Source organism: Pelecanus crispus, chromosome 4 (genome assembly GCF_030463565.1).
Source record: "Pelecanus crispus isolate bPelCri1 chromosome 4, bPelCri1.pri, whole genome shotgun sequence".
Lineage (NCBI taxonomy): Eukaryota > Metazoa > Chordata > Aves > Pelecaniformes > Pelecanidae > Pelecanus > Pelecanus crispus.
Window position 1 is genome coordinate 60,499,024 of NC_134646.1, and position 26,299 is coordinate 60,525,322.

Below are 26,299 nucleotides of genomic sequence, written 5' to 3' on the forward strand. Positions count from 1 at the left end.
TTAAAAGAGACTTCAGGGCCTTGGGACGCTTAGTGAGGGAATCGGGGGCACAGGTCATCTTTTCCTCCCTCCTTCCAGTTGTGGGAGGTGACATTGGTAGGAACAGGCGGATCCAATCTCTTAACACATGGCTCCGAGGCTGGTGCCACGGTCACAACTTTGGGTTCTTCGACAATGGGACGGCCTATATGGCACCAGGCTTGCTGGCGACAAATGGGAGCCACCTTTCTCAAAGGGGAAAAAGGGTCTTTGCACAGGAGCTTGCGGGGCTCATTGACAGGGCTTTAAACTAGATGTGAAGGGGAAGGGGGAACGTACCAGGCTTGCCTGTGACAAGCTGTGGGATGGTACGCAATGGTTAGAGGGACAGGGTGCTACTGTGAGCCCTCAACCTATTGTGCAGAGGCATGATGGAGATGCCGCAGCACAGTTGAAGTCTGGCAGAGATGAACCGGGGTCTCCTGAAATAGTTAGAGCTCACAAGGAAACCTTCGTGAAACACCCCGAGGGAAACAAGGGATGTTCCACTAAGAAGGTGACGCGGCCAACAGCCCAGATGAAATGCCTCTACACGAACACACGCAGCATGGGGAACAAACAGGAGGAGCTGGAAGCTGTTGTGCTACTAGACAGCTACGACCTGATTGCCATAACTGAAACCTGGTGGGACGAATCCCACGACTCGAATGTGGCTATTGATGGCTACAGGCTCTTCAGAAGGGACAGGCGAGGAAGGAGGGGCAGAGGCGTTGCCCTCTACGTAAAGAAATCAATACAGTGTGAAGAGCTGTCCCTGAAGAATAGCCACGAGCAGGTCGAAAGCTTATGGGTAAGAGTCAGAGACAGAGGCAACAAAGGGAACCTTGTGGTTGGTGTCTACTACAGGCCGCCTGATCAAGGGGAGCCTACTGACGAAGCCTTCTTCCTCCAGCTCCGGGAGGCTTCGCGCTTGCAGACTCTTGTCCTGCTGGAGGACTTCAACCACCCCGACATTTGCTGGAAAAGCAACACGGTGAGCTGTAGGCAATCCAGGAGATTCCTGGAATGCATAGACGACAACTTCCTAAGCCAGGTAATAGACACACCTACCCGAGGGGACGCAATACTGGATCTGATGGTCACCAATGCAAGTGAGCTCATCAGTGATGTCAAGACTGGAGGCACCTTGGGCTGTAGTGATCACGCATTGGTGGAGTTCATGCTCCTGAGGGACATGGGAAAAGCGAGGAGTACAGTCAGGACCCTAAATTTTAGGAAAGCAAACTTCCAGCTCTTCAAGGAGTTAGTCAGAAGGACCCCCTGGGAAACGGTCCTCAGGGGCAGGGGAACAGAACAGAGCTGGCAGATCTTTAAGGACACCTTCCATAGAGCGCAAGAGCTATCAGTCCCCAAGTGTAAAAAATCAGGCAAGGATGGGAGGAGACCAGCATGGCTGAGTCGAGACCTGCTGGTTAAAGTAAAGAGTAAGAGGGAACTGCACAGGCAGTGGAAGCAGGGACAGGTGTCCTGGGGGGAATACAGGGAAATGGCCCGGTTGTGTAGGGAGGAGGTCAGGAAGGCCAAGGCGAGAATGGAGCTGAATTTGGCAAGGGACGTAAAGAATAACAAGAAGGGCTTCTACAGGTATATCAACCAGAAAAGGAAGGTTAAAGAAAGCGTACCCCCCTTGATGAACAAGAAAGGCGAACTTGTATCAACAGATGAGGAGAAGGCTGAGGTACTCAACAACTTCTTTGCCTCGGTCTTCACCAGCAACTTCTCTCCTCACCCCTCCCGAATCGATGGACCAAAATATGGGGACCAGGGGGGTAAAGCCCCTCCCACTGTAAGGGAAGATCAGGTTCGAGACCACCTAAAGAACCTCAATGTGCACAAGTCTAGGGGACCTGATGAGATGCATCCCAGAGTCCTGAGGGAATTGGCTGATGTAGTTGCCAAGCCACTCCATGCTATTTGAAAAGTCATGGCAGTCAGGTGAAGTGCCTGCTGACTGGAAAAAGGGGAATGTTGTGCCCATTTTTAAAAAGGAAAGAAAGGAGGACCCTGGGAACTATCGACCTGTCAGCCTCACCTCTGTGCCTGGGAAGATCATGGAGCAGATCCTCCTAGAAGATATGCTCAAGCACATGGAGGACAGGAAGGTGATTCGAGACAGCCAGCATGGCTTCACCAAGGGCAAGTCCTGCCTGACGAACCTAGTGGCTTTCTATGAAGGAGTAACTGCATCAGTGGACAAGGGAAAAGCAATGGATGTCATCTACTTGGATTTCTGTAAAGCGTTCGACACAGTCCCCCACAACATCCTTCTCTCTAAATTGCAGAGATATGGGTTTGATGGGTGGACTGTTCGATGGCTAAGGAATTGGCTGGATGGTTGCATCCAGAGGGTCATGGTCAATGGCTCGATGTCCACATGGAGACCAGTGACAAGTGGGGTCCCTCAGGGGTCCGTACTGGGACCGGTGCTATTTAACATCTTCATCAATGACATAGACAGTGGGATCGAGTGCACCCTCACTCAGCAAGTTTGCAGATGACACCAAGCTGAGTGGTGCGGTTGACACACCAGGAGAACGAGATGTCATCCAAAGGGACCTGGACAAGCTGGAGAGGTGGGCCTGTGTGAACCTCATGAGGTTCAACAAGGCCAAGTGCAAGGTCCTGCACCTGGGATGGGGCAACCCCCGGTATCAGTACAGGTTGCGGGATTGAAGAGATTGAGAGCAGCCCTGCAGAGAAGGACTTGGGGGTACTGGTGGATGAAAAGCTGGACATGAGCCGGCAATGTGTGCTTGCAGCCTAGAAAGCCAACCGAATCCTGGGCTGCATCAAAAGCAGTATGGCCAGCAGGTCGAGGGAGGTGATTCTGCCCCTCTGCTCTGCTCTGGTGAGACCTCACCTGGAGTACTGCGTCCAGCTCTGGGGCCCTCAGCACAAGAAGGACATGGCCCTGCTGGAGCGGGTCCAGAAGAGGGCCACCAAAATGATCTGAGGGCTGGAGCACCTCTCCTATGAGGCCAGGCTGAGAGAGTTGGGGTTGTTCAGCCTGGAGAAGAGAAGGCTGCGGGGAGACCTTATTGCAGCCTTCCAGTACTTAAAGGGGGCCTACAGGAAGGATGGGGAGAATCTTTTTAAGAAGGCCTGTTGTGACAGGACAAGGAGTAATGGATTTAAACTAAAGAAGAATAGATTTAGACTGGATATAAGGAAGAAATTTTTTACAATGAGGGTGGTGAAGCACTGGAACAGGTTGCCCAGAGAGGTGGTGGAGGCCCCATCCCTGGCAACATTCAAGGTCAGGTTGGCTGGGGCTCTGAGCAACCTGATCTGGTTAAAGCTGTCCCTGCTCACTGCAGGGGGGTTGGGCTAGATGACCTCTAAAGGTCCCTTCCAACCCAAAGCACTCTATGATTCTATGATACATCGTAATGCCATGTTGCTCCTATGTGGGTATGCATTATTCCATATGCTTGAAGATGATCGCTTCACGGTGCTGCAGGGAGGCAGTGTGACAGTAAGTGTGTCCTCAAATGTGGGAGGCCCACCAGGGCTCAGGATTTCTGGACTGAGGATTCATGTTCATTTGAGTCTTTTTCAGAAGTGATTTTTCAAAAGAGACTTTTTCAAAAGTTATTTAACTTAATTGACTTTGGATCTTGTTGTAAACATAATTTCTGCAGAAAACAAATTACTCTTCACATTTTGCTTCTAAAGAGACATGAAATCCTGACTCTAGTGAAGACGGAAGTTTTTTCTCCATTGATTCAGTAAGGTTGAGAGTTCACCTAAAGGTTGTTTTGGTTTTGGTTTGGTTTTTTTTTTTTTATGTGGATGTCATGCATATTGCCTTTGAAATTATGCACCACAGTACTGAATAAAGTGCTTCTGGCTGCATTAGAACTGCTTACATCTATCAGCCTGCAGAAGAGCCCTCATCAGAAAAATACAATGTTTAAGGTTAAAGATAACAAGTGCAGAGCATTAAAGAAATCAATGCACACATTCTTTCATGCCCTGTAAACTCCTGCAGGGCTTGTCTTTACTGACAAAACATACGAGTGTTTGTTAGGGTCATTTTTGTGTGTTGCAGAATAATGAAACCTGCTTGAGTTATCCTAACAGTTCAGTTACTCTGCAAGATAAACTCTAATTTGAGCATCATTGCAATAATCATCCTTTATTAGTTTCTGGTGAAAAATATGACTGCCTTTTCTTCACTGAGGAAGCATGTTTTTTATTTCACTGAATTAAAATGAAACCCAAAACATCCTTAGTAGCTCAAAGCAAAGTCCATAAACCCATCCCTTTAGGATGTGAAGTCAAGGTATGTGCAAAGCATTTAAAATCAAAGCCTATTCTTTATTGAGAAGACGGGAGAAAAGAATAAGGTGATTTTAATTTCTTCAGAACTACATAGGGCAAAAGGGTATTAATAGAGAATAATAGTGTCCATTCCATTTTTGCTCAATGGACTAGATTTTTTACTTGATTCAGAAATACAGTAGTGAAAAAGAAATTTGGATTCAAAAAATCTTGAACCAGTACAATGGTCCTGCAACATTTTCTTGCCTTGATAGAGCAGATTTGACCTCTGGCTGCGAGCCAGCAGTCTGAGACAGAAGTATTAAACTGAAAGCAAGAGAGGGACTTTTGTCATCCTACACGTTGGAGTCTGTGAGTCTGGGAAAAATGAGACTGTAGTGTCTTGGAGAATGAGTAAGGGACTGTGAAAGCAGGAAGTTCAATATTGACCTGCTCTAGAGAAGTAATTTATTATAAAGGTTATTTTACAGTATTTGTAAAGCCCTCATATTTTATTCCACAGAAATTTAGTTTACAATCATCTGCTTGAAATAGCAATTGTTAGTGGATTTCTGAGTTCCACTGTGACCTGAATATCTATGTCTTTATTTTTGTATGGCGTGCACATTTTCAGCATTCAAATAGTACAACATAAACTGCAACAGAAAGCTGGAAATGTTGGAAAAACTTATTAGTATGTTTTTGATTCTGCATTTTGAATTTTTTGTAAGAAATTTTTATGTGACAACTGTCAGTATTCCTCTGAGAAAATGGATATGTTGCAGTCTATTAACATCAACTAAATGAAAATATTTGCTTGTTCATTAATTGCATAAGATCTCTTTATTCTTTTGTTACTTGGTTTAGCTTTGATCATCTCCAATATTTTCATCTGGAATCAATGCAAGCTTTCTTCATGTATAGCTGGCAAATATACTGGAACATATTTCTTTCTTGGAATAGAGTGGCTATATTTTAAGATACTTGATCTTCCAAAGCATAAAATAATACAATATTTTGTTTTCTTTTTAAACTGTTAAACCAAACGTAAGTGAAATTTCCAAGACTGTGTTGGCTGCATAAGAAACGGTTAAGTGACCTACATGCTGTGTCTCAGGCACAAGCCTGCTCAGTGGTCTGTGATAAAAGGCCTTATTAAATACGGTAATGATTTACGTATGTCTGCAGACAGAGATAACCTTTAAAAAGGAAAAACATAAAGGGAAACAAAGGGAAATCCAAGTCCTTTAGGCACAGAAGTAGAGAAGAAATTAGTAGGACAGATTTAAATCATGAAGACAAACATACTCTAATGTAGATGTTCATAGAGGCTACCAACAGCTGTGTGATCTAAAAAACAATCAGTCCGTGTATTTGTAATGTTTGTTTGTTGTTCTCAAACTGATGTTCTAATCCAATTTTTCCCTGTAATGGGATCTTTCTACCCATGGCCTTACAATCCATCCAGTTTCCAATACTACTCTGCCATCAGTCTTGTGTAATTGATCTCTTGTCCTCTGCCTAGTATGGGGTTGTGTCTCCTTTGGTTTTCTTGGGTTTTCAGGGTTTTGGTTGGTTTGTTGTTTTTTGTTGTTGGTTTTTTTTTTTTTTTAAAGGTACATGCTTTGTACTACATGAGGCAACAACTATAGTGTGGCATATGCTTATGTGCAGAGATTTGTCATGGTTCTGCGTTCCTGTCAAAACTCCTTCTGGAGTTCCTCTTGGAAAAGCTGCTGCAGAGCAGAACCCTACCCTGTGGTGAAGGGTTTGCAATGCCCAAGAGCAGAACTGTGAACCACAATTCATTCATTCCTTCAAACCTAAAGCTCCCCAGCTTTAGGCGATGTTTTAGATCAGGGCTGCACTGCGAGGGAGGTTTACAGCCTTTTACAGAGTTTGGATTGCACCATTTATGAGTTCGGTTCTTTGGCTACAGATCATTAACCGTGAAACATTAATTGGATTTGCAGCCATGCAAACATATGTTCCCCAGAACTGTAAAACTGAGCGGTGATACCTGCGTTTTCATTTCTGTTCACCTGTCTTTTCAGGGGGCACTGTGTGATAAGGTGGCCTTTTTTTCCCCATGTATTTTCTCTGTGCAATATCCTGCGTAGCCTAGCAGGAAATGTGAAGTCTCCAGTCGAGTTGAAATTACAAGGTTGTTGACATACCATGGTTTAAACATTTTTTCATTCACCTATCTCAGCACACAGTGTTCATGGTAGTATCTTTGATCCTTCCCCATCCCAAACAGCAATACCCAAATGACCCAAATACAGTATACAGTTCCTAAATCTGTCTTTCATCCTGCTGTATTTATCAGCTTTTTTTGGTTTTCTTTAAACCTGGTTTTCTTTGCTGTGTCTTGGAAGGTGTCTGGGAACAGTAGATTCAGGCAGGTAGGAAAATCATGTTTCATTTATCTTTATTCAGGTATGGTTATTTAAATCATCCTTTTTAGGGTTTGATTTTAAGATAAAGCGGAGGGTCTGACCAGGCACAAAAAATTGTAAGATTTTCTTTTGTGAGTTAATACTGATAACGTATAACATGATACAAGAGGGAGAAAAGAAATGAGGTAGACTACTGTAAGCCAAAAGTTGGCATCTGGATTACTTTGAAATTATGATTTGCCAATAATTATATATAAACCTTGAGTAGAGGTACTTAACCAACTGGCATTACCAGGAATGTCTGTTTTACTGAGTTCATAGACTCTTAGCCAAGGAGAGCTGCACTCAGTGGTTTTTAGCTTGGCCTGGCCTCTGGATACTAGTTCCAGGAGAAAAGAGGGTGCATTAGCAAAGCTCTTTCAGGTCAAAGCAAGACCTTTGTCTCTTGGCTAGTAAGTACCATTGGTGGGAGCTGGGGTAACCGCGATGATGGATTAGTGTGCCATGTAACTAAGCAATTCTGTGGTTGTGGCTAGATGAGCTAGCCCCGGTTTTTGTGGTTTGTTTTAAAGAGTACCTCCAAGTCAAATAATTAAGGGGGGGACCTCACCAACAATAAAGCATGAAGTGGATCCTTTATGAGAGAGATGTACAATTGCTGGCAATACACAGAGAGAGGGGATGCAGGCATGTGTGCGCACACTTCCAGTGTTCCTCCCCGCCCCGTAGGTGTGTGTGTATGTACTTCTGCTACCTATTTTACTGATGATAAGTGTGTATATATACTTCTGTTACCTATTTTACTGGTGATAAATGAACCATGGTATGTATCACGTGTTATTCTGACTCCTCATATTTTCTAGTGCTGAAATCTGCGTAAAGGTCTGCCATCACTTCTGAGTCATGCCAGCATGCGTATTCAGTTAGAGCCAACCAAGAAATAGAAGATTTTTGGTCTTTAAGTGTATTTTGAGCAAAAGACTGTTTCTTGTATGTGTATCCTCAGGTACATAGGCATTGTGTTGCTTTGTGGGTGGGGTGTTAAGTCTTTCTGGGTTTTACTGAGAGTGTTTTTTGTTTGTAGTGAGTCTTTGGGAAATCGGTTAGTTTTGATGAAGCTGTTCTGAAGCATTTTACTTGGGTTATGGTAGGGGCTTCTTGTAAAACACACAAACAAAAACTTGCCAGGTGCCAGAAGCCAGCTGGGTTTCTCACATCTACCTGGCTTGGAAGCACAGAGAGGGACTGGAAGTGGGGAAGGAAGCCAAACCATTCACACAGAGGAGAATACGTGGGACAGCCAACAAGAGTGTCCTGTTCAGCTCACTCTACTGTCATGAAGTGGGCTGGGAAGGGAAAGAAATACACTGGATGCCACCACTGGAGAATTTTAAACATAGTGTAAAAATGACCAGGAAAGAAATACCAAAACAGTTCACCATCTTCAGTAATAAAGAGATTTACCTGCTGTCAACTTGAACTGATTGTCTTCCACCAGTTTTTTGCCTTCTTAAGGTATACTCTGTTTGGTGCAAGGACTATAATTATCTTTGGTTCTGGAAAGCAGCTAACAAATTGCAGATGTGGTTGAGATATGAAGAATAATGAGGAAACACTATGCTTAGTGTATATACTTAGTTCTTCACCTCTCTTTAAGATGATTTAGAAAATGTTTCTCTCTCCTAGTATTCTGTTACTCAATTTAATATTGAAATACTTGTAAAAAAACCCTTTCTTCTGGCACAGTAAAAAATTCTGTATTTTAAAAGCTAGCAGAGATAAATATTTAATACTCCAGTGGGCATTGCAGCACTTCCAGCAAGATTCATGAGCATCTGATATGCCAAAAACAATTCTGCAATCTTGAGATTAGATGACCTTAATAATTGCTAAAAAATGGACATTTTAGTATCTTGCATAGCCCTGGAGTGAAGAGCACCCCTGAGTGGTGACCCCTCCTTTGTTTCCTCTTTCACCTTCTCCTTCATCTCCCCTTAAAATCTGAAAGCCAGTGCTTTTGTGCATTTCCAGCAGAGCTGGGTCAGGAAGCAGCAGCGTAGGAGAATTTGCATATTGGTTTCCTTGTTTGCAAAGCAAAAAAATAATAATAATTGAAAAAAAATACATCCTCAAAAAATCTGGAGGCATGGGAAGCTTTAATATTTTTACCCAAACTCACTAAAATGTTTCACACAATTTGCAGAGCATACTTGCTGTCTAATACCTTAGATGAGATGCGTCATGATTCCTAGTTTTACTTTCATTTAAAAATAATCCAGACACCAAGCCAGGAAACACAAAATTAATTACTACTCTACCCTTAATTGGTTTAGTGGTGGACTTGGTAGTGTTAGGTTAATGGTTGGACTGGATGATCTTAAAGGTCTTTTCCAACCTAAACGATTCTGTGATTCTATGATGAGTGACTTGCTGGAGGAGGTGCAAGAGGCAGGCTCTTAGGCTGGGTTTTCTGCGTGGCGAAGTAGGCTGGAGGAGTGTGTTGTGCAAGGTGAAAGAAGGCTGAATGAGGAGAGAAGTTTTAAAGGGAAGGAAGGAGAAGCTTGTTAATCTTTTTACCCACTGGTGAATTTTATTCCTCCCTTAGTTTTCCAAAGTTGACTTATTATGCATATTTAAAATACCTTGGTGTTTTGGGATCATTTTTTGAGGACAGTGGTTCCCAAATGGCACACTAGTGATTGTGCGTGAGCTTGACCTACTCTCTGACTTCACAGCAGTTTTTGGAAGGTGGCAAATGAATATTCAGTGTCTGCTTTTGAACTCTGAAGCCGATTTACTTACTGCATCTCAAGAAGAAGGATTAATCGGTAACTCCAGCATGGACCTGCTATTGCTGCTCCTGGGCTGTGCGCCTGTGTGGGCGGTGTCTTCTTGGAGGCAGCGTGGCTCCCGGCGGTCACCGGTGCCGGCTTCCTTCGAGCAGCTCCCAAGATCATTGCCTGCCTTCTTAGACCCGCAGGATGCTGTTGACAGCAAAGATAGCTCTGTGGCACAAGGCGGCAGCTCTGGACAATGAGTGTTGGTCTCTGCAAGGTCAAAATTGCGCTGAGTACCTAACAGGGAGCTTGATTGAGTGAAAATAATGCCAAGTTCACAGGTTCAATCCCTGCTTACTGCAGGGGGGTTGGGCTCGATGATCTCTCAAGGTCCCTTCCAACCCAAAGCATTCTGTGATTCTATGATTCTAAATAATTGCAAGTCAGTTCACTAGAACAACATAGCATTTCAGGACAGCATAACATTTCAGAAGACACGTATGAATAACGCTGAAGCAAGCAGGGTACCAAGGACTGACTACTAACTGACATCAATACTTGATCTGTCTTGGTTAGGGGAGGCTCGGGCTGGAAGAACAGAGATGTTCTGTGATGGCAGATACTCAGTTATTAGTTGTAAATTGTCTTGTTTCTACTTTTGGAACTTGTGCCTGCCAAATCCTGCACCTCTGTAGGAGGCATCATGGTTAGCAAAGACGATTTGGGTGTAAGAAGTGAGTGCAGCTTCAGTCAGTGCTGGTGCGCTATCTAACCACTGACTCGAGCCACGTGCTTCTTTGTATTGTGCAGGGAAAAGGGAGCTCGGAGATGGGGTGGCATTTGATTTGGCAGTGTTCCGTGGCTGTGTCTGTTGCCGTATTAAATACCTAGAAGACAGCAGGAATTTGGTATGGCGTTGTTAAGGAACTATTATTGCTGAACCTTTAGGGACCATCATAAATGTTTGGTGCACCTATTAAGGAGGTACACCAGTCAGTCTGTTGTGCATCCGTCACTGGCAGTTCATTGCCATCTGAGAATGAGATGTACCCATAATGTTCTCCGGAGGAAATCTTGATCTCATAGACAAACTCCCATTGGCTTAGTGTGAGGTCTGTATTTCACCCACCGTAAAGCCTGAGAGCAAATGCATGGTGTTTTTTCAGAATTAAAGTTTTTTATTCCCTACTCTAGTAGATGTAGGGTAGAGATGGTGCCATTCAATTTCTCCCATTTTGTTTTGTTTGCAAAAAGCACCATATGTGCAAAGTAATGTCGCCTTGGCTTATTCTGCCAACTGAGTGTTCTGGTTGGCTAAACATCCTTCTGCTAAAAAACTGTATAATCAGATTGTTTTATTTTAAAGGTCATTTTTAATTTCTTCTAGAACAAAGCCTGCTTTCCTCTTACGATAGCTTATCTTTTTGTTAGTGCTTTGAATTTGTTACTGTTTGCTACCTTAGTTAAACTTACTGTAGAAATGATTGCTGTAATACACAAAAAAACCTAATTTTCTGATTAAAAACCAGGCAGTGAGATATACCATGAGTGTGAATCTCAAAACAGACGTAATCCAATAGTATTTTCTTTCTTTTCAATTGGAGCTCTAGATACTAGCTAAAATTTCAGTTATACTGTATCTGTAGTTGTGCTTTTTCCTTTATTTGTCTGTGTTTGTGTGTCCTACTATTTACTGCTCCCTTGTTTCCTCCTTTACATTAGCAAAAGTATTTTATTGTAAGCATTACTGTTACCTCCACAGCTACCTTTCCTGGCAAATCATGTATTCTGCTTTGTTCCTTCAAATGTTTTCACTTTCCCATTCTCAAATTATATTTTAATTTCTTTATGTTTGAGCATAAGCTCATCTATAAGGCCTTGATTTTGTTCTCCTCCTAGCCGGGAATCTTTAACCTTAACTGACTAGTTTCTGTTGCATGACAAGATTTCCATAGCTGGATATAGCAGTGTGTTGTGTGTTCCGATACATGTTCAGATATTTTCTGGTTTCTTTTTAGTGCTTTGCTGTGCGATCTCTGGGCTGGGTAGAAATGGCAGAAGAAGATCTGGCTCCTGGAAAAAGCAGTGTTGCTGTGAACAATTGCATCAGACAACTCTCTTACTGTAAAAACGACATCAGAGACACTGTTGGCATTTGGGGAGAGGTAAGAACGGGGTGAACTTCTCCTCTTGGAACATCACTCTTGTGTCATAAAACATCTTGAAAGAAAAACTGTAAGCAAATATGCCCATGCTCTGTGTTTGGGATTTCCCCATCCTAGCTGGCACTGCCAAAACATACAAAAGGGCTCAAGGAAAGTGGTGATGTTTTTGTTCCAAACTGCTCGGGATAGCAGATGCCACAAAAATCTCACCTTCATGTTTACATCTGTGCTAGTACACACCTGTGCAATAACAGTGTTGGGGACACACAAGGCAAACTGTTGAAATCGGTGAAAGTCTTTCTCCTGACCAGAGGTTTGAGGGTGGTGCTTTGGAAGAGCATTTTCAGAGGTTTCCCAGTGAGAAAAAAGGCTTTAAGGAAACCCAGACTGGTGTGACCCGTGTTTCTGAAATGTATGAGAAGATTGAGACTGATGGACAGATGGCTTATTGTAAGATGATTATTTTATCAGTGTTTCAGAAGGAAATTAATTATATGTCATCAGTCTGTCTGCTGGTTCCTCTCTAATAATTATTGAATCTGTTCACCAGTGTCATCCAGTTTTGAAGGATGCCAAATTCCCACACATGGAGGGAAAAAGAGAGAGCCCAGCTCTCCTCTTTCTTGGTTTGCTGATAGGTCAGTACACCTTCATCAACTGAACCATGCAAGCTCTGTACTTCTTTCTGAAGTGGCAGCAAAGACAGGATAATGCTGTGGGAGCCCAGGGGGAAACATGAAGGAAGCTAGAGGTATTGTGGTTTGGAAAAGAGGTGTGCTGGGGACGGATGAAAGAGTGGAAGGTGTGGCGGGATCACTAAGTGAAACAAGAAGAAAGGGAAAGGTGGTGTTATAGTGGCGGGACATACAGAGGACATAGCAGACAAACCCATAGAACAACATCTTTGTTATGTGATTGTTCATGGAACAACTTAAACGTCAGACAAACCTTATTTTCTACCTCTCTCCTGACGTGTTTTCAGGAGAGTTACACTAATGGGTATTTACTACACAAGATCTGAATGCAAAAGTGATGTAAGAGTGAATGTTGTAACCTCCACTTGTGTGATCTAAGAGAAACAGCACTGCCGAACAGAAGAGGAATTAAAAGACAGACTTGTCTATTTCAGTAAAAATTTTAGGAAAAATATCCATCTGTCTCCCAAGTTACAGTCTCAGGCTTGAGTCCAGTGTCCTGACTATGACCACAACAATGCAGAGATGCTCCAGAGGAGCAACTGGGAGAAAGTGGCTGTTTAAAAATGGAAGTGATGTTTCAAAGGACACATTTAGAGTGTCTTATGTATTTAAAGTCATTTCAGAAGGGTTTTTCTATGTAAGAAATGTATGTATAAATGAACACGATAACATTGGTCTCCCTTTTTCTTACTTCTGGGAACAGTTTTATTTAGTTAATACAGCTAGACAAGCAATTAGAGATGTGTCAGTCATGGACTTTGGACTTACTGCTGACCCCGTGAGGGAAAAACCCCCACTCTCTTTACATGTGTGTAATCCCAGCCATTTTTCAGATGACAGAACTTTGATCAACTTGAAATACAGTGTTTATTTTGAAATTGTGTTTTTTATTCTGGTTTAAGAGTTAATGTTCACATTTTTCCATATTTCTCTCTGTCAATCCCATTGTTCTTTGCTGGAAACCCTTGCAGGTTTTCAAGCCAAACTGGTGAAAAGTTTTGGTCCTCTTGAATGGAAGTTTTAATTAAAAATGCTATTCATAAAAAAAAATTTTAAAAATCAGCCTGACAAAACAAGAGAGACACTGTGCTTGAATAGGTGGCCCTTGAAGTAAATTGTCTTCTTGATCTTAAAAGAAATAATTACAGCCACATTTTTCTGCTGGCAATGTAATGCCCCAAGAGTGATTGGAAGAGGCATGTTTTAGAGAGGAATCTGAAAAAAGTGTGCTCATCACTGACATATCAGGTGGAGCACATACAGCAGAAATCTATTATGAAGCTAGAACTGATGACTGCAGATAGAGGTTTTAAGATTGCCTAAAGATTTATTTTAGCTAGAATGTGATGAAAGTGAAATTGGGACAAGGACCATCCCCAAGTTTTCATGATTTAAAAACACAAAAGAAAGCACACAAAAACCCCACACCCTGGGTAAAATCCTGACCCTGCAGAAGCTTTGTCACTGGCTTTAATGTGGGATTTCATGCCCTCCGCTCACCTCCAAAAGAAATTCCCTGTAAATTTCTAACTTCCATGGTTCTGTAAAATCTAAGAAGAAAAACACAACTCATCTGTTTATGTTGCTACTTTGCCATGCATTATATTCCTGTGCATTACAAAATAACTTACATGAAAGAAATATATTGTTGCCGTTGGCCTATATACCGCAGTATATAACACTTCCCTTAAAGACTGCTGGGGTTGAGTCTGTCTTTCCTTTGTTCACTTCCCCTGCGTGGCTCTTCCTAAGAGCCTTCCTCATCTTGGACCATCCGGTCTCTGCAGCTCTTCAGCAGTCTGAGACATTGAGGCCTATGTTCAAGCTCCCAGTCCGTCTAAATTGTTTCTTCTTGCCCTCTGCAGTGTTTTCATCTCTAAAATAGCTTTTGTATAATAAGGCAACAAGACTTAGCAAAATATATTGCTTCTGGCTGCAGCCAAGCTATCCCTTGAGCATTGCAAGGATAATTTTCTGTGACTTATGTTGCTTATCTGCCCATTCTCCAATCTTTTCCAGCTAATTTGGATACAGTTTTATTACCCTAATCCCAGTGTATTTTGCATGATGAACAGATTTTGCCTTCTTGTAACAATTTCCTTCTGGAACAAATACCTAAGTAGAAAATGGGTCCAAAAAGCAATCTTTGTGACGCTCTGTAACATTCTTCACACAATCTGTTTACTGCTTCTGACCTCCAAGCAAATTTCTCACCCTTTTTCTTTGTGATGACTCTGTTTTCTGTTTGGTTTCCTTCATCATCCTGGTCTGCCTGGTGCCATCCTGGCTTCTGTGTTTTATTTCCCATGTTTCTTTTTCTGCATGCCACAAGCAGCTCAATGCTGCTGATTCGCCCCATTTACATGCACGGTTATCGCAGCTACATCTGTTTCTGCTTCTCTAGGAGCAGCCTATATATCCAACCCTGCGTCTCGGCCACAGCTGTACTTTTTCCATCAGGCAAAATGTTCTTGTGCTGGCATTACGTATGCCAGCCTGTGTCCCCTGCCTCTCCCACACCCCTCTCAGCGCTCGCGCTGCCCGCTCTGTGACACAGCTCCCCTTTTCAATCCCTGTTAGGAGTTGTGGGGGTGGGAGAGGTGGTCGGCAGTGCCTGCCCCTTGCTGCCTAGCCTGGAAACCCTTGGAAGCAGGCCCTCCCAGGGTGATATGAATGCCTGTCTTACACAGACACAAAATTAGATGTCATTAAGACTTGAGCCACTGTAACCAAGCAGGAGGAAGGTTTCTGTGTCACTGAGGTGAAGAAAAAGGTCATTTCTGAAACATTTGTCAGTAGGAAGTCAGACCCTTTCCATTCTTTCTGTTCATTTATAGATTCTGGCACAATAGAGAGGAAACAAATTACTCTATATTTACCTGATAGCTCCTACCTTCTTATTATTATCATCAGCAGGAGCTTGTCTTGCCTCTTGGCAATAGGTCCAGGATCATTTCCATCGAATCTTGCGGTCTGCAGAGTAGGTGTACAGCCTCTGAGAGGAGAGCTATTAGATGTGATAGAAGAGGCAGCAAACCTTTTGCAAATGCTAGCCATAGGAGGAAGATTAGTATTTATGAATTAGCATCAAAAGGAAAATTGCCTCTAAATTTGTTTCCTCTAAGGAGAAAAAGCATTCTCCTTGTTCTTACATGCCAGAAGAATTAGGGAGAAATCCTGGCTCCAGGATTGTGCAGTCACCAGCAGAATTCACATTCATGTCTTAATGCTAGGCTTTCCCCTTAAATTAATCTTTCTTCAAAGAATATCCTGTAAATCATTTGACATGTACAAATTGCTGTCTGTTCCCATGACCCATTGGTTAAAGTTTATGGAAACAAAGCACATTGTTTGGAGGAAGAAGCTCTGCCTTAAGAGTACAGGTTTTGATGTAAGCTTTTGCTATTAAGACAGTTCTTGACTTCTCATATATTTGGAAGAATTTACTGGAGAAATGATAAACACAATTTGTTGAATAACTCAGTAGCTTGGGGTCGAATGAGTCAAACAGTTCCATTAAAAGACATCAAAGCTTTTGTGATTGGGATCATTTAAAAATATAGTCGTAGCAAGATAATATCTTAGATGTTTTTCACACCAGAAGTAAATGAACTTGGTTTCTGTTGCTCTTGGAACAAACTGAAACTTTGAGTAAATTAAGAGAATGCAAGTCTAAACAGCACAGGCATAACACCTTGATCCCAGTCAGTTTGAGAGGAGGACATACTGTCTAACTGTACTTTGTCTGGAGTTGCAGGGCAAAGACATGTACCTTATACTGGAGAATGACATGCTGAACCTGATTGACCCCATGGACCGCACAGTTCTTCATTCGCAGCCCATTGTCAGCATCAGAGTCTGGGGAGTGGGGCGTGACAACGGCCGGTGAGTCTTCGCTCTCCTTAGCCCTCTTGACTTGGTGCTATTTCTGTCTGCTGATACAGAGTACACAAAGACTCAGAGCAAGTTAGGTATCAAACCTATTCATTTGATTGAGTAATTGTGTCTCGGGGGTTACGAGAGGGTGGGTAAATTCTTTTTCTTGCTGGTGAAAATATCTGCTTTTCATAGTTTATCGCTTATATGCAGTTTTGCTAAACCTGTATTGAGCAAACCTTTCAGATGAATTCAGCCAGGTGCATAATACTGCACACGCAACATTATTTTGTTTCAGAGATATATATAATACTTTTTTATATAAAACCATGTTTTCAAATATGTCCCATAGTACGTTTCTCCTGGCTGTGTGAAAGCGTGTCTTCCTGCTCGTCCAAGTTAAATGCGCTGCTTATACTCTGACTGTATGCACGTGTTTCCACTTTCTTGAGATTTGGTTTGATGGAGGAAGAAGTTGGATTGAAGGAAAAGTAATGGGTTTAAGCCACTACTACTTAAAGATCTCGATGCAAGAAAATTCCTAGGGGTGTTGCAGAAAACTAAGGTTTGTCCTTGAAACCTGACTGGCTGTGATCTGAAGTTCTTCCTTGCTGTAGGGAGCAACCATGAGTGCGTGCTGAAGGCCTTCCTGCCCTGGAGGCAGTCTTTCCTTGGCTTTCCTTCCTGGGTGGTCTTTTGGTAGCATCCTTCTTTGTCATGTAACATTGTTGTGGGAACTGGATTGTGAAGGTGACTTATTTAAAATTAGTGGGACAGCGAGCTGTCTCCCTGTCCTGTTGAGCACTTTGATCTATCAAAAACGTTTCCATTCACACTGAGTAATTCCAGGATCTTCGGGCAGTACCCACCCTGACACATGGGTCGTAAGGATTGAATCACACTAGCGAACTGCTGCTTCTTGTGTCCATGCTTGATTATTGAGATATTTGAGATATAGTCGGGGTGGGAGGGGTTTATCTCTGACTGTTGACAGGAAATGTCATTTTGGACCTGAAAAATCTTTCCCAGTAAAAGATTTTGTGAAGCTTCTTCAGTCCCCCCCAAAGTTTCTTATTATCTCTGGCTAAATTTCCAAAAGGAAAGGTGGCAAGTGTTTCTGTGACCCAATTCCGTCTTTCTACCTCTATAAATGACTGATGGTTGGCTGGGTTTGTTTTTGGGGTTTTTTTTACTGTTTTTCATTTCCATTGGTGCAGATTTTTGAGAGATCTAAAAAGGGCAAATCCAGTTTGAAATGGTGAGAAGTAAAGAGGTTTTAACTTCTTATGAATAAACCATTACAGTGCTTGCTTTGCCTCGGAAAATGAGTGCATTGCACATTTCCCTTCAAGTCAGATTTTGTAGTAGCTTGCTTTGGTCAGGAAATAAATAGAGCATCTTAAGGGGCACCTAAATGTGATGCAGCTTTACAGAGTAAAGGAAGCCAGCTTTGCTTTTCATGAATTTTTTTTTTAAGTGTTTACAGTTCTTTTTTCAAATATTTACATTTCTTTGGAAAATAAAATAATTCCATTGTCTTGTTTATAAAATAAGATAATGAGTCGCATTTCTCCAGACTGGATACATACTTCTGCTAAAGACAGAACTGGTCATAGACATGTGGATGTTGAAAGGGGGCACTTAAGAGAAATGTGCCTTTTGTGATCCTGTGGCACCAAGAATGTCATAAGCTTTTGATGAAACCTCTCCAGGGATGCGAGGCAATAGCAAACTCTCCTAGATGAATATAAAGCCCCATCAGTAGGACAGGAGTTGGTGGGAAAGGTTGTGTGTGCGCAGGTCATTCCGTTTGTTCTGGCCTGCCGTGGTACCCCACAACATTTACAAAAAGCTATATACAAGGCACAGGAAGTAGCATCTCTGATCTCATTCCTGCCCAGTTTCATGCTGTATCTGGGGGCCAAAGATGAATTCTAGTTCTGTTGAGACTTCTGCAGAAACTCATGTCTCTATTAACAAAAATATTATAGTTATGGAGTATGTGGGGAAGTACACATCAAAGTTTGAAAACAAAACAAAGCAAACCCAGTGATCTCTCTCTTGGTCATAAGAGGTAGAAGTTTCCTCTACTCTTCACCTGAAAAGAGATTTTGTTTGTGACATTGACAATACAGAGAACCTAGTAGAGCAAATAAACTAATCATCTTCTCATGTTTCTACTATCAGAAGAGGGAATTGGCCTCTCTGTGTTGAAACTGAGCATTTCTTATTTAGAAGTAAGGCTTTTCTTGATTGGTTGTTGTAAACAGCAGCAAGAAATAATTTATTGAAGGTTTAATATATAAACACACAATCAAAAATAGCCTTAATATTTCATTTGCTGGCACAGTAATGTTCTTAGCCTCTTCTATTGGAATATGTTTTTTTCCATTATAAGCAGTTTGATTTCAGAGCTTTCCTATTCTTAGCCTTTCATAAGGATTTTGATAGATGCTTATACAGAAATCTTGCGTCCAGTATGGCTTTCAGGACTGGAGCCCATTGTTTTTTAAATTTAATTTGTTTATTGACCCATTTTAAAAAATAAGATTATAGGTAAAACAGTGTAGCAATTAATTGTAAGTAAAGTTAGACTGCCTGTGATATTAAATAGCAGGTAGAAGATCCAAAAGACAAGCAGAAAGAACACACTTAAGACTGAGTAGTCAGATGTAAAATGTGTTTTGAGCATAAAGAGGTTCAGTATAGGAAACATGCTTTGAGGAGTAGCATAAATGATGTAGAATTTGCTGAAGAAGCTAACACAAGAAAAAAGTATTTGGTGACAAGAGAACCTGAGCTGAGAAAACCATACTGTTGAGCTGGAAATTGCAGTGTATCTCTTTTCATGTATTCATTAGCATGCAGTCCTTGGGCTTATCCTGGTATAACTACCTATAGGTCCCGAGGTGAGAAACACCAGAGCCATTCACTGATTGCATAAGCAACTTTCCCTGATTATGAGTTTGCCATCATCAGAGAAAAGTGAGGGGAACGCATTGCTGCTTTGATGGGTTAATTGTCCAGGAAGTTGTCGAAATCCCAGTTTCTGGGACGAAGCTCTTCCAGAAGTTGTTGTACATGAATGTTGTTAATTAGCTACATCTTCTGGTCCAAGAGCCTGTATAATAAAATATATTGGATTTATTGTGAAAGGCAGTGTTTAATTTTTAAAATATTGTAGAAATGTATATTTTCCTCTATTTTGAGCTATTTGAACCATATGATGATCTGCAGGCCCTCCTTTTTAACTGTATTTTGGTTGTAGTAATTTATTTGGGTAGATTTGGCTTTGGAACATGAAAAGGTTTTCTAGTGACACCTGACCAGATGATTTTCTAAGCTATGCCGTAATGAAAGATTGATGAAATACAGAGATCTGCTGATGAAAGTTTAATCTGAGGATGTCTGCAAACTCACCTCAGGCAGAAATGCGTTCCAGGAGGCTGTAATCACTCTCTCCATACGTTACGTTATTATCTTGATCTCTGGAGTTACTCTATGTAAAACAGTTCTGCAATAAGCAAAGGCTTCATCATTTTGTTGACTTAGGCTGTGTGGCGATTTCGTGTTTTGAAAGATACCATCCCTTGTTTTCAATCAATCAGTCACTAAAATATGTTTGACCTTAAGAAAGGCCAGAGTGCCTTGGTAAAATTGTGAACAAAAGCAGGTTCCCATAAGAGAAGTTGGCGGTTAGGTATGTATATAAGTGTAGACTCCGAGCACCTATGTTTGATATGTATATAGGGGCATTAAAGGAAAATAAACATACTGTATCTGTCCATCCTTTCGGCAGACTGTTTCTTTGGTGACATCATGTCTTTTTTTAACATTAAAAGCCACTGTACTCTGTTTGTAGAGTCTTCCTCTCCTGCTGTACTGAAACCAGAGCCATGATGATTTCATTTAATATTATTTGCTAATAAGATAAGTCCTCATACTTGCTTAAATAGTTTGATTTCAAGATCAGTAAGGTCATTGTCACATGGAGGATTTGTGGTATCAGGTATACAGTGAGTAACTGTCAGTGCTATGTTTTCTTCTTAACAAGCAACCCATGACGGTTTTTTCTGGGCTTTAAAAGTATGTTGGAAAATATTAGCCTACTGAAGCTATAAAAGGGTGGTTCTTTTCACTTATGAGCTGCAGGTCCATACATTAATCATTCCTCAGGTTGGGGTTTGTCTCCCCTTCCCAACCACTGGTGCATGCCCTTTGCTTTCTGAGCAGCTCGCTGACAAGGAAGAGAAAAGGTAATGGCCCATCAATTTTGTAAAAGAGTTTCCATTAGCACATTTCCCTGAATCCTCCTTTTATCTTCATCGCTCTTCCACCGATCCAAAGCCTGCCTCAACCTTTGTGAGACTTTAGTTGCCTAAAAGATCACAGTTCCTTCTGTCGTGGTGTCTCCATAGAACAGCAGTATATTCCAGCTGAAAAATTCATCCATTAGCTGGCCAGGAGGGCTGTGGGTGGGTTCAGGAGACAGCTTTGATGGGACTGAATATGCAACAGGTTGCTGGATGGCATGGGCACCTGCCATGTTGGACAAAACACATAGCACGTGTCTTTGTTCATCCACTAGCTTTGTCATCACGTAGCCCAGATTTGTTCTGTCTGTATAGTTTGTGTGTTTCCCTGGCAGGCTGAGGAGGGAGGGTGGTTGCTCCTCTCGCTTCTTAAGTGGTGGAGAGGCAGATTATCAGATATTGAGGTTTTCTGATCGTGGGCTCTGTGACTAGACAGTGTGAAAGCCTTGTGCTCCCTCCTCTGCCCTAATGATGTCCATTTTGGCACGTGCTGGTGGTGGGGATCTCTTTGTCTCTGTGGATGTCCATTGCTCTGCTTCTTTGAACTACTGCTGGTTTTCTGCTTCTTAGATACCAGGGAATAAACTGAGGCTGGGAATCAAAAAGGGGAGAAAGGCAGAGAGGAAGAGAGTAAGATGATGCACGCAGCAAAGATGAGGCTCAAGGTGCCTCAAAAGGGATGGCAGACAGCTGAAGGGATAGATGCCCCAAGTCAGATGGACATAATCCTGTGAGGCCAACCAAACAGAAGTTACCAGAGCTCTGTTATCTCAGGAGCTGTTATGGCAAGAGCTGAGACAACTGTAGGGGCGATATGAGTGAGAAAATGGGACAAATTTGTGTAAAGATGAGGAGGAAATGACGTAACATGATGGCTCAGATTACTCAAAATATGGGGAATCAAAAATAGTATCCTGTCTGGCTGCTTCAACAGCTAAATAAAAATGGCCTGGTTTCAGAGGTGTTTTAACACCTGCACTGTCCGCTGACTTCACTAGCATCTCCATATATTCAGCCTCTTCTGAAGATCAAATGTCTAAATACAGGTTTCAGAACCTTCCTCTAGACATGCAGAATTGGAAGTTTTCACTTGAGCAACAGTGCTACAGCAGGTGAAATGTTTTATTTTTAGTTTTGAGTGTGTCTCAGGCTAAGAGGGGTAAGGATGTGTCTGAGCAAGAACTGGTTTGTTAGCGGACAGAAGAGGGGTGAGTGGGGAATGTGGAAGCTGTGCTGCAGGTCGAGTGCCTGTCCTGTGGGGTTACGATCTGTATTTCCTAGCTGAGACTGCATATTTACATACATTATCTGGCTTGAGCTCCAGTGCATGTCTTATCATATGGATATGAGATTTTAGGAGGGATACCTGGCCTTAATTAGACAATTAAAAACTAAGAGAAGAACAGACAATAAATACAAATTTAGCGTGGTGGGGGGTATTCTGTTGTATCTGTAATTTATTGTTCCCCCTTTCAGAAAGTATTTTGTGTACAAGCAACACATCAGGCTTCAGTGATGCAGTGTAGCTTATAGCTGCGTCATTCAGGGAGGTGTTGATGGTCTTCTGGGTTTGCCTTCCCTTCAAGGTGATGATTGAATGTGCTGTGAGATTGAGTCTTTCTTCGAATCTGTGAGAAAAGCTTATCAAGCTGAACAAGATAATGAATAATAAACTTTCTCTTCTGCATTAAAGAGATGTGGTCAAAAAAAGCAGGAAATACATTAAAACTGAGATGGTGTTTGCACCTGCTCTTCTGAAAAGATAACACCCTTCAAAGAATGTGTAATTCCAGCTGCACTCCTCAAACTCGGAGGCACCATTAATCAATATTGCCTATTCCCCTCGGTCCCTGTAACCTTGGAATAAGGGCAAAACATACTGTGAGGAATCACGTAAATAGGGCATAGGTGAGGGATTACACTGGAGGAAAAGGATTTTACTGGCTTTTCTGACCCACATTCTTAGCTGGTTTTTTAGACTAATCTTTTGCTTTATCCTTTTCCCTAAGCTAACTGCATCTGAATATCCTTTTCTGTATGTTTTGATAGCATTTTCCCCTCTCGCTAAGAAATAGTTTAGATGATTATTTATACAAAACTTTCCATTTATATCAATAAGGCCTGACATTACTTTTTGCAAGTGCAGCGTGTTCTAGGAAGGGGTAATGAAACAATACAGCTGTGAAAGGGGAAATCCAGTCAAGCTTACAGAATTAATGTATTTTCAAGAAATATAGTTAAGTGGGTGCAAAAAGCTGTACGTGTGCATTCCTGCTTTGATTAATGAAACTGGTTTATTTTAGTTTTGGGATTCAACATGGAAGATGTGTTAGACTGAAGATGCATTGAAATAGGCCCATATTAACTTGAAATAAGCACCCATAGTTTTGCACTAATGGATGGGTTTGTATCAATAGTGGCTTCAGCTGTGTTAGGGCAACATCACTCTATCCTTTCTGCCTAATGCCACTAATGAGGTGAAAAATGATTACATGTGACGGTGAGGGATTTTTCTGTTTTACAGATGAGTCTTGTGAACAGCTCAGGTGCTCACAAACGATGGATTCACCCTTTGATGGCAGCTGGGAAAAAAGGATATGCTTAGTGATAATTTTGGCCATGGAGCTGTAGATACTTGGTAACCTTTGAGAAGCTTAAATGCAGAAACAGCAGCTGAGAAGCATAGTAGCAGTAGAATAGGCTGGTAGACTAGCACAAATGCAGAGAAGTCTCACGGAGCAAGAGAATTGGGATAAACACAGAAGAGAATTGTAAGGATTTCTGTGGGAGGTGGGGAGAGGAACAGAGAAGCCCCTGAAGGAGAGCATCACGGTAGTGCTGTGGCATTTGCTTGTAAAGAAGTGGGAAGAATGGCAGGAGGGAGGCTACCCTTCTTATTGGGAAAAACAACCAGACAACCATTAAAACATGTCATTTAAAACATGTCATTTAAAACGTGTCACTTGCTGGGCTAGCGGCTTGAGCATGGCAACAAATGCTTAGTCACCTTAAACAGAACCCTGTTTAAATATTTTATTGTAGAATGTCTTTAGTATTCTGTATTTGTTTTCAGGAAATAATGGAAAATATTGCATATAATTTGGAAATTGTATCTAGTGTTTCTTCTGGGAGGCAGACTTTTTAAATGGCACTTTGAGTTGTTCAGCTGTAAAGCTTTCAGTTAAGACAAATGATATGTCTAAATCTGGACTACAGATAACCACTGTGAGGTACTCAGGTTGTCTCAATTAATGAAAAAGACGGCATATTGACTGAGTCCCTGGCTTAAAGTGTTCCTACAGATTTGTGCTAGAAAATCGCCACACATTCCTGATGATTCCAGCTATTAAACTCAAATGCTTTAGGATACAAATAGGGCAATCTGTGAACTTCAGTGGCTATTGCACAGGTCCCTCAAGAACAGCCTGAGCCACCTGTGAAAGTGTCTGTGACTCAGGAGAGCTACTGACTGCCAGTTTGGGGTGGAAATCCGGTGCTTTTTTCTGTTATTCTTTGCACTGTATGTTAATCAAGCAGATGCTACATCCAGGCTGAATTCCTATATTTAACCGCTTCTTTAACTCTGTGGCAAAACAGTGGTGCGAGTGATGCAAAAAGCAGCTGCTCCCCGGTTCCATAGCTGTGAGTAGAAAACATCCCGCTCCCAGGCTCTCCGCAGCCCTCCTTGTTTTCAACACCCAGTTAGAAGCTTGACAATCAAAGGTGGTTTAAACTTACCTTATTTACTTTGCCTGGTCATGCACTTGGGTACATACACAGTCTGTTGCTTCATCTCAGTGGAGGCTATACTAACAAAAAATAGCATCCTCCTTCCCAAACCAGTTGGAGTCAATTGAAGGTGCCTGCCTTCCACAGCTCATCTTCAGCGGCACTGAAGTTAGACTCTTAGTTACACAACTTGCAGATGATATGTCAACAGCAGGAACTCTGTATAGAGGGAGCCACCTATGGAATAAATTTTCACAAGAGAATTAGGCTTTCACAGCGGTTTAACCAGAGAGATGGGCACATCATCACTGCCAAGCACGTGGAGATCCACCCACATTCTTTACGGTGTTAAATATCCACTCCCTGATTATGAGCTTGGCTGAACCTTATCTCCAGTGAGGAACACAGGAGCTTGGGGACACACAACCCAGCTGGGGACCCATGGGAAGGCAGCACGTCATGGCTGGGGAGGCTGGGACAACACATGTTGTATTTATACACCAGGCATGCCCCAAAATACCCCTGCTGCCTTGAATTTGGCATTCTTGGCAGTGCAGGAGTTGAATTTGTTGGGTCTTCATCAGCTGAGAGCTCTCCTGGGCAGTTTTCACCTTGCCAGGGCTGGCTGCTTGTGATTTTTTTGTCAGTGTAAATTTGACCCATTACCTGCTGCAAGGTCATTTCTTTTGTAGCCTGTAGGTCAAGTGCGGTAAAAAGATCCCTCCTGCCTAGTGATTTGGCTGCAAGCTCACAGTGCTGGCTGGCACTGGGAAATGGGACTCACCCCCAAAGCCTATACCTAAAATTTTAAATTCATGTTTGAATTCACATTTTTGTGTGGGATTGAGGATTGGTAAAGCTACATTTTGCCTGAATGACAAACACGAGGCACAGTTGTAGTTACTAAGCAAATTGCCTGTGCACAAATGGGAAGACATTGGGCCCAAATTGCTTTTCATTTTGAGAAACTGCCTGCTGGCCAAGCCCTGGGAGATCTTCCTATTGCTGGTGGCAGAGGTAAATCTGTTGCCCTTTCTGTAGACAGCAACTGGCAACAACAAACTTAGACGAGCAGAGAGTGTGGGGCAAGGGAAAGGGAAGCTGAAATGCTGATAGCACAGCAAGTTATTTCTCAACAACGGAGCCAGCATGTTAATATCTAGCCGTATCATTACTGAAAGGTGCACAGGCAGTATCGCGTCTATCACGTACCAAAATACCACAATCAACACAGGATTAGAATTCAGTCCCAGTTCATTTACTGGCTAGCCGCTAAAAACTCGAAGACTGGGATGTAGTTGTAATTATAATCATTTTACAGGTTTCTGAAGTTCTGCTGAGTCTCTTTTCTTGTACTGAAGAGAGGTTCAGGGAAGAGTGGCTCTCTCCCACAAACTGTTCCAGCATATTAAAACGGCAAAGTCTGGCTTCTCTCCTTAGAAGCCTTTTAAGTTGGAGTGTGACATTGTTCTCACGAGTGCTGTCACTTGGCCAGCTGGAAAACTACCATACCCTGTTGTATGCTTCTTGCTAAGAGAAAAAGAGGAGAACAGCAATGGAGAGGGTAGTTGTCATAGTTATCAGACTAACTCTGTCTTCATTTGCAAATTTAAACAGGTTATGTTGAATGCATATTGGAACCTGGATTAAAAATGTAGTGCATGTATATTTTACTGCATTTAACCAGTTTCAGGTGCCCTTTTGCATGTTCATAAAAATACCCCTTTCTTTCCCCACAAGTGAGTTCCACATTTGTGTCAAGACTTCCAACAACTTGCTTGTTTGCTTCTGTGCAAAAATCATTACATGGCCTTGAATTTTGTTAGTGCTGGGCATGCAGCACATCCAAGAAAGAAAGAGTTGGATCTGTTTCTTCTTAGGCAGCATCAACAGATTTGTTTATTAAATTCCAACCTGTTACTCCCGTGGAAATCAGTGGAAGGCTTTCAGGATGGCACAGGTTGTCACTTGAGCATAGCTGGTCCTGCCAAACTTTGTTGATGATACGCAGGAGGAAAGGAAGGAAGGAACCTCACTAGA

The 26,299-nt window shown here is 42.1% G+C and overlaps 1 protein-coding gene across 7 annotated transcripts in view; it reads left to right on the forward strand.

The window, feature by feature from the left end:
• Nucleotides 1-26,299, forward strand: part of APBB2 (amyloid beta precursor protein binding family B member 2) — a 108,874-nt gene that overhangs the window by 55,342 nt on the left and 27,233 nt on the right. For all 7 annotated transcript variants that reach the window (XM_075709096.1, XM_075709098.1, XM_075709100.1 and 4 more), the window contains 2 exons: nucleotides 11,497-11,643; nucleotides 16,099-16,226. In XM_075709096.1, coding sequence (XP_075565211.1) covers nucleotides 11,497-11,643; nucleotides 16,099-16,226 — 275 coding nt within the window. The remainder of the gene's footprint in view (nucleotides 1-11,496; nucleotides 11,644-16,098; nucleotides 16,227-26,299) is intronic.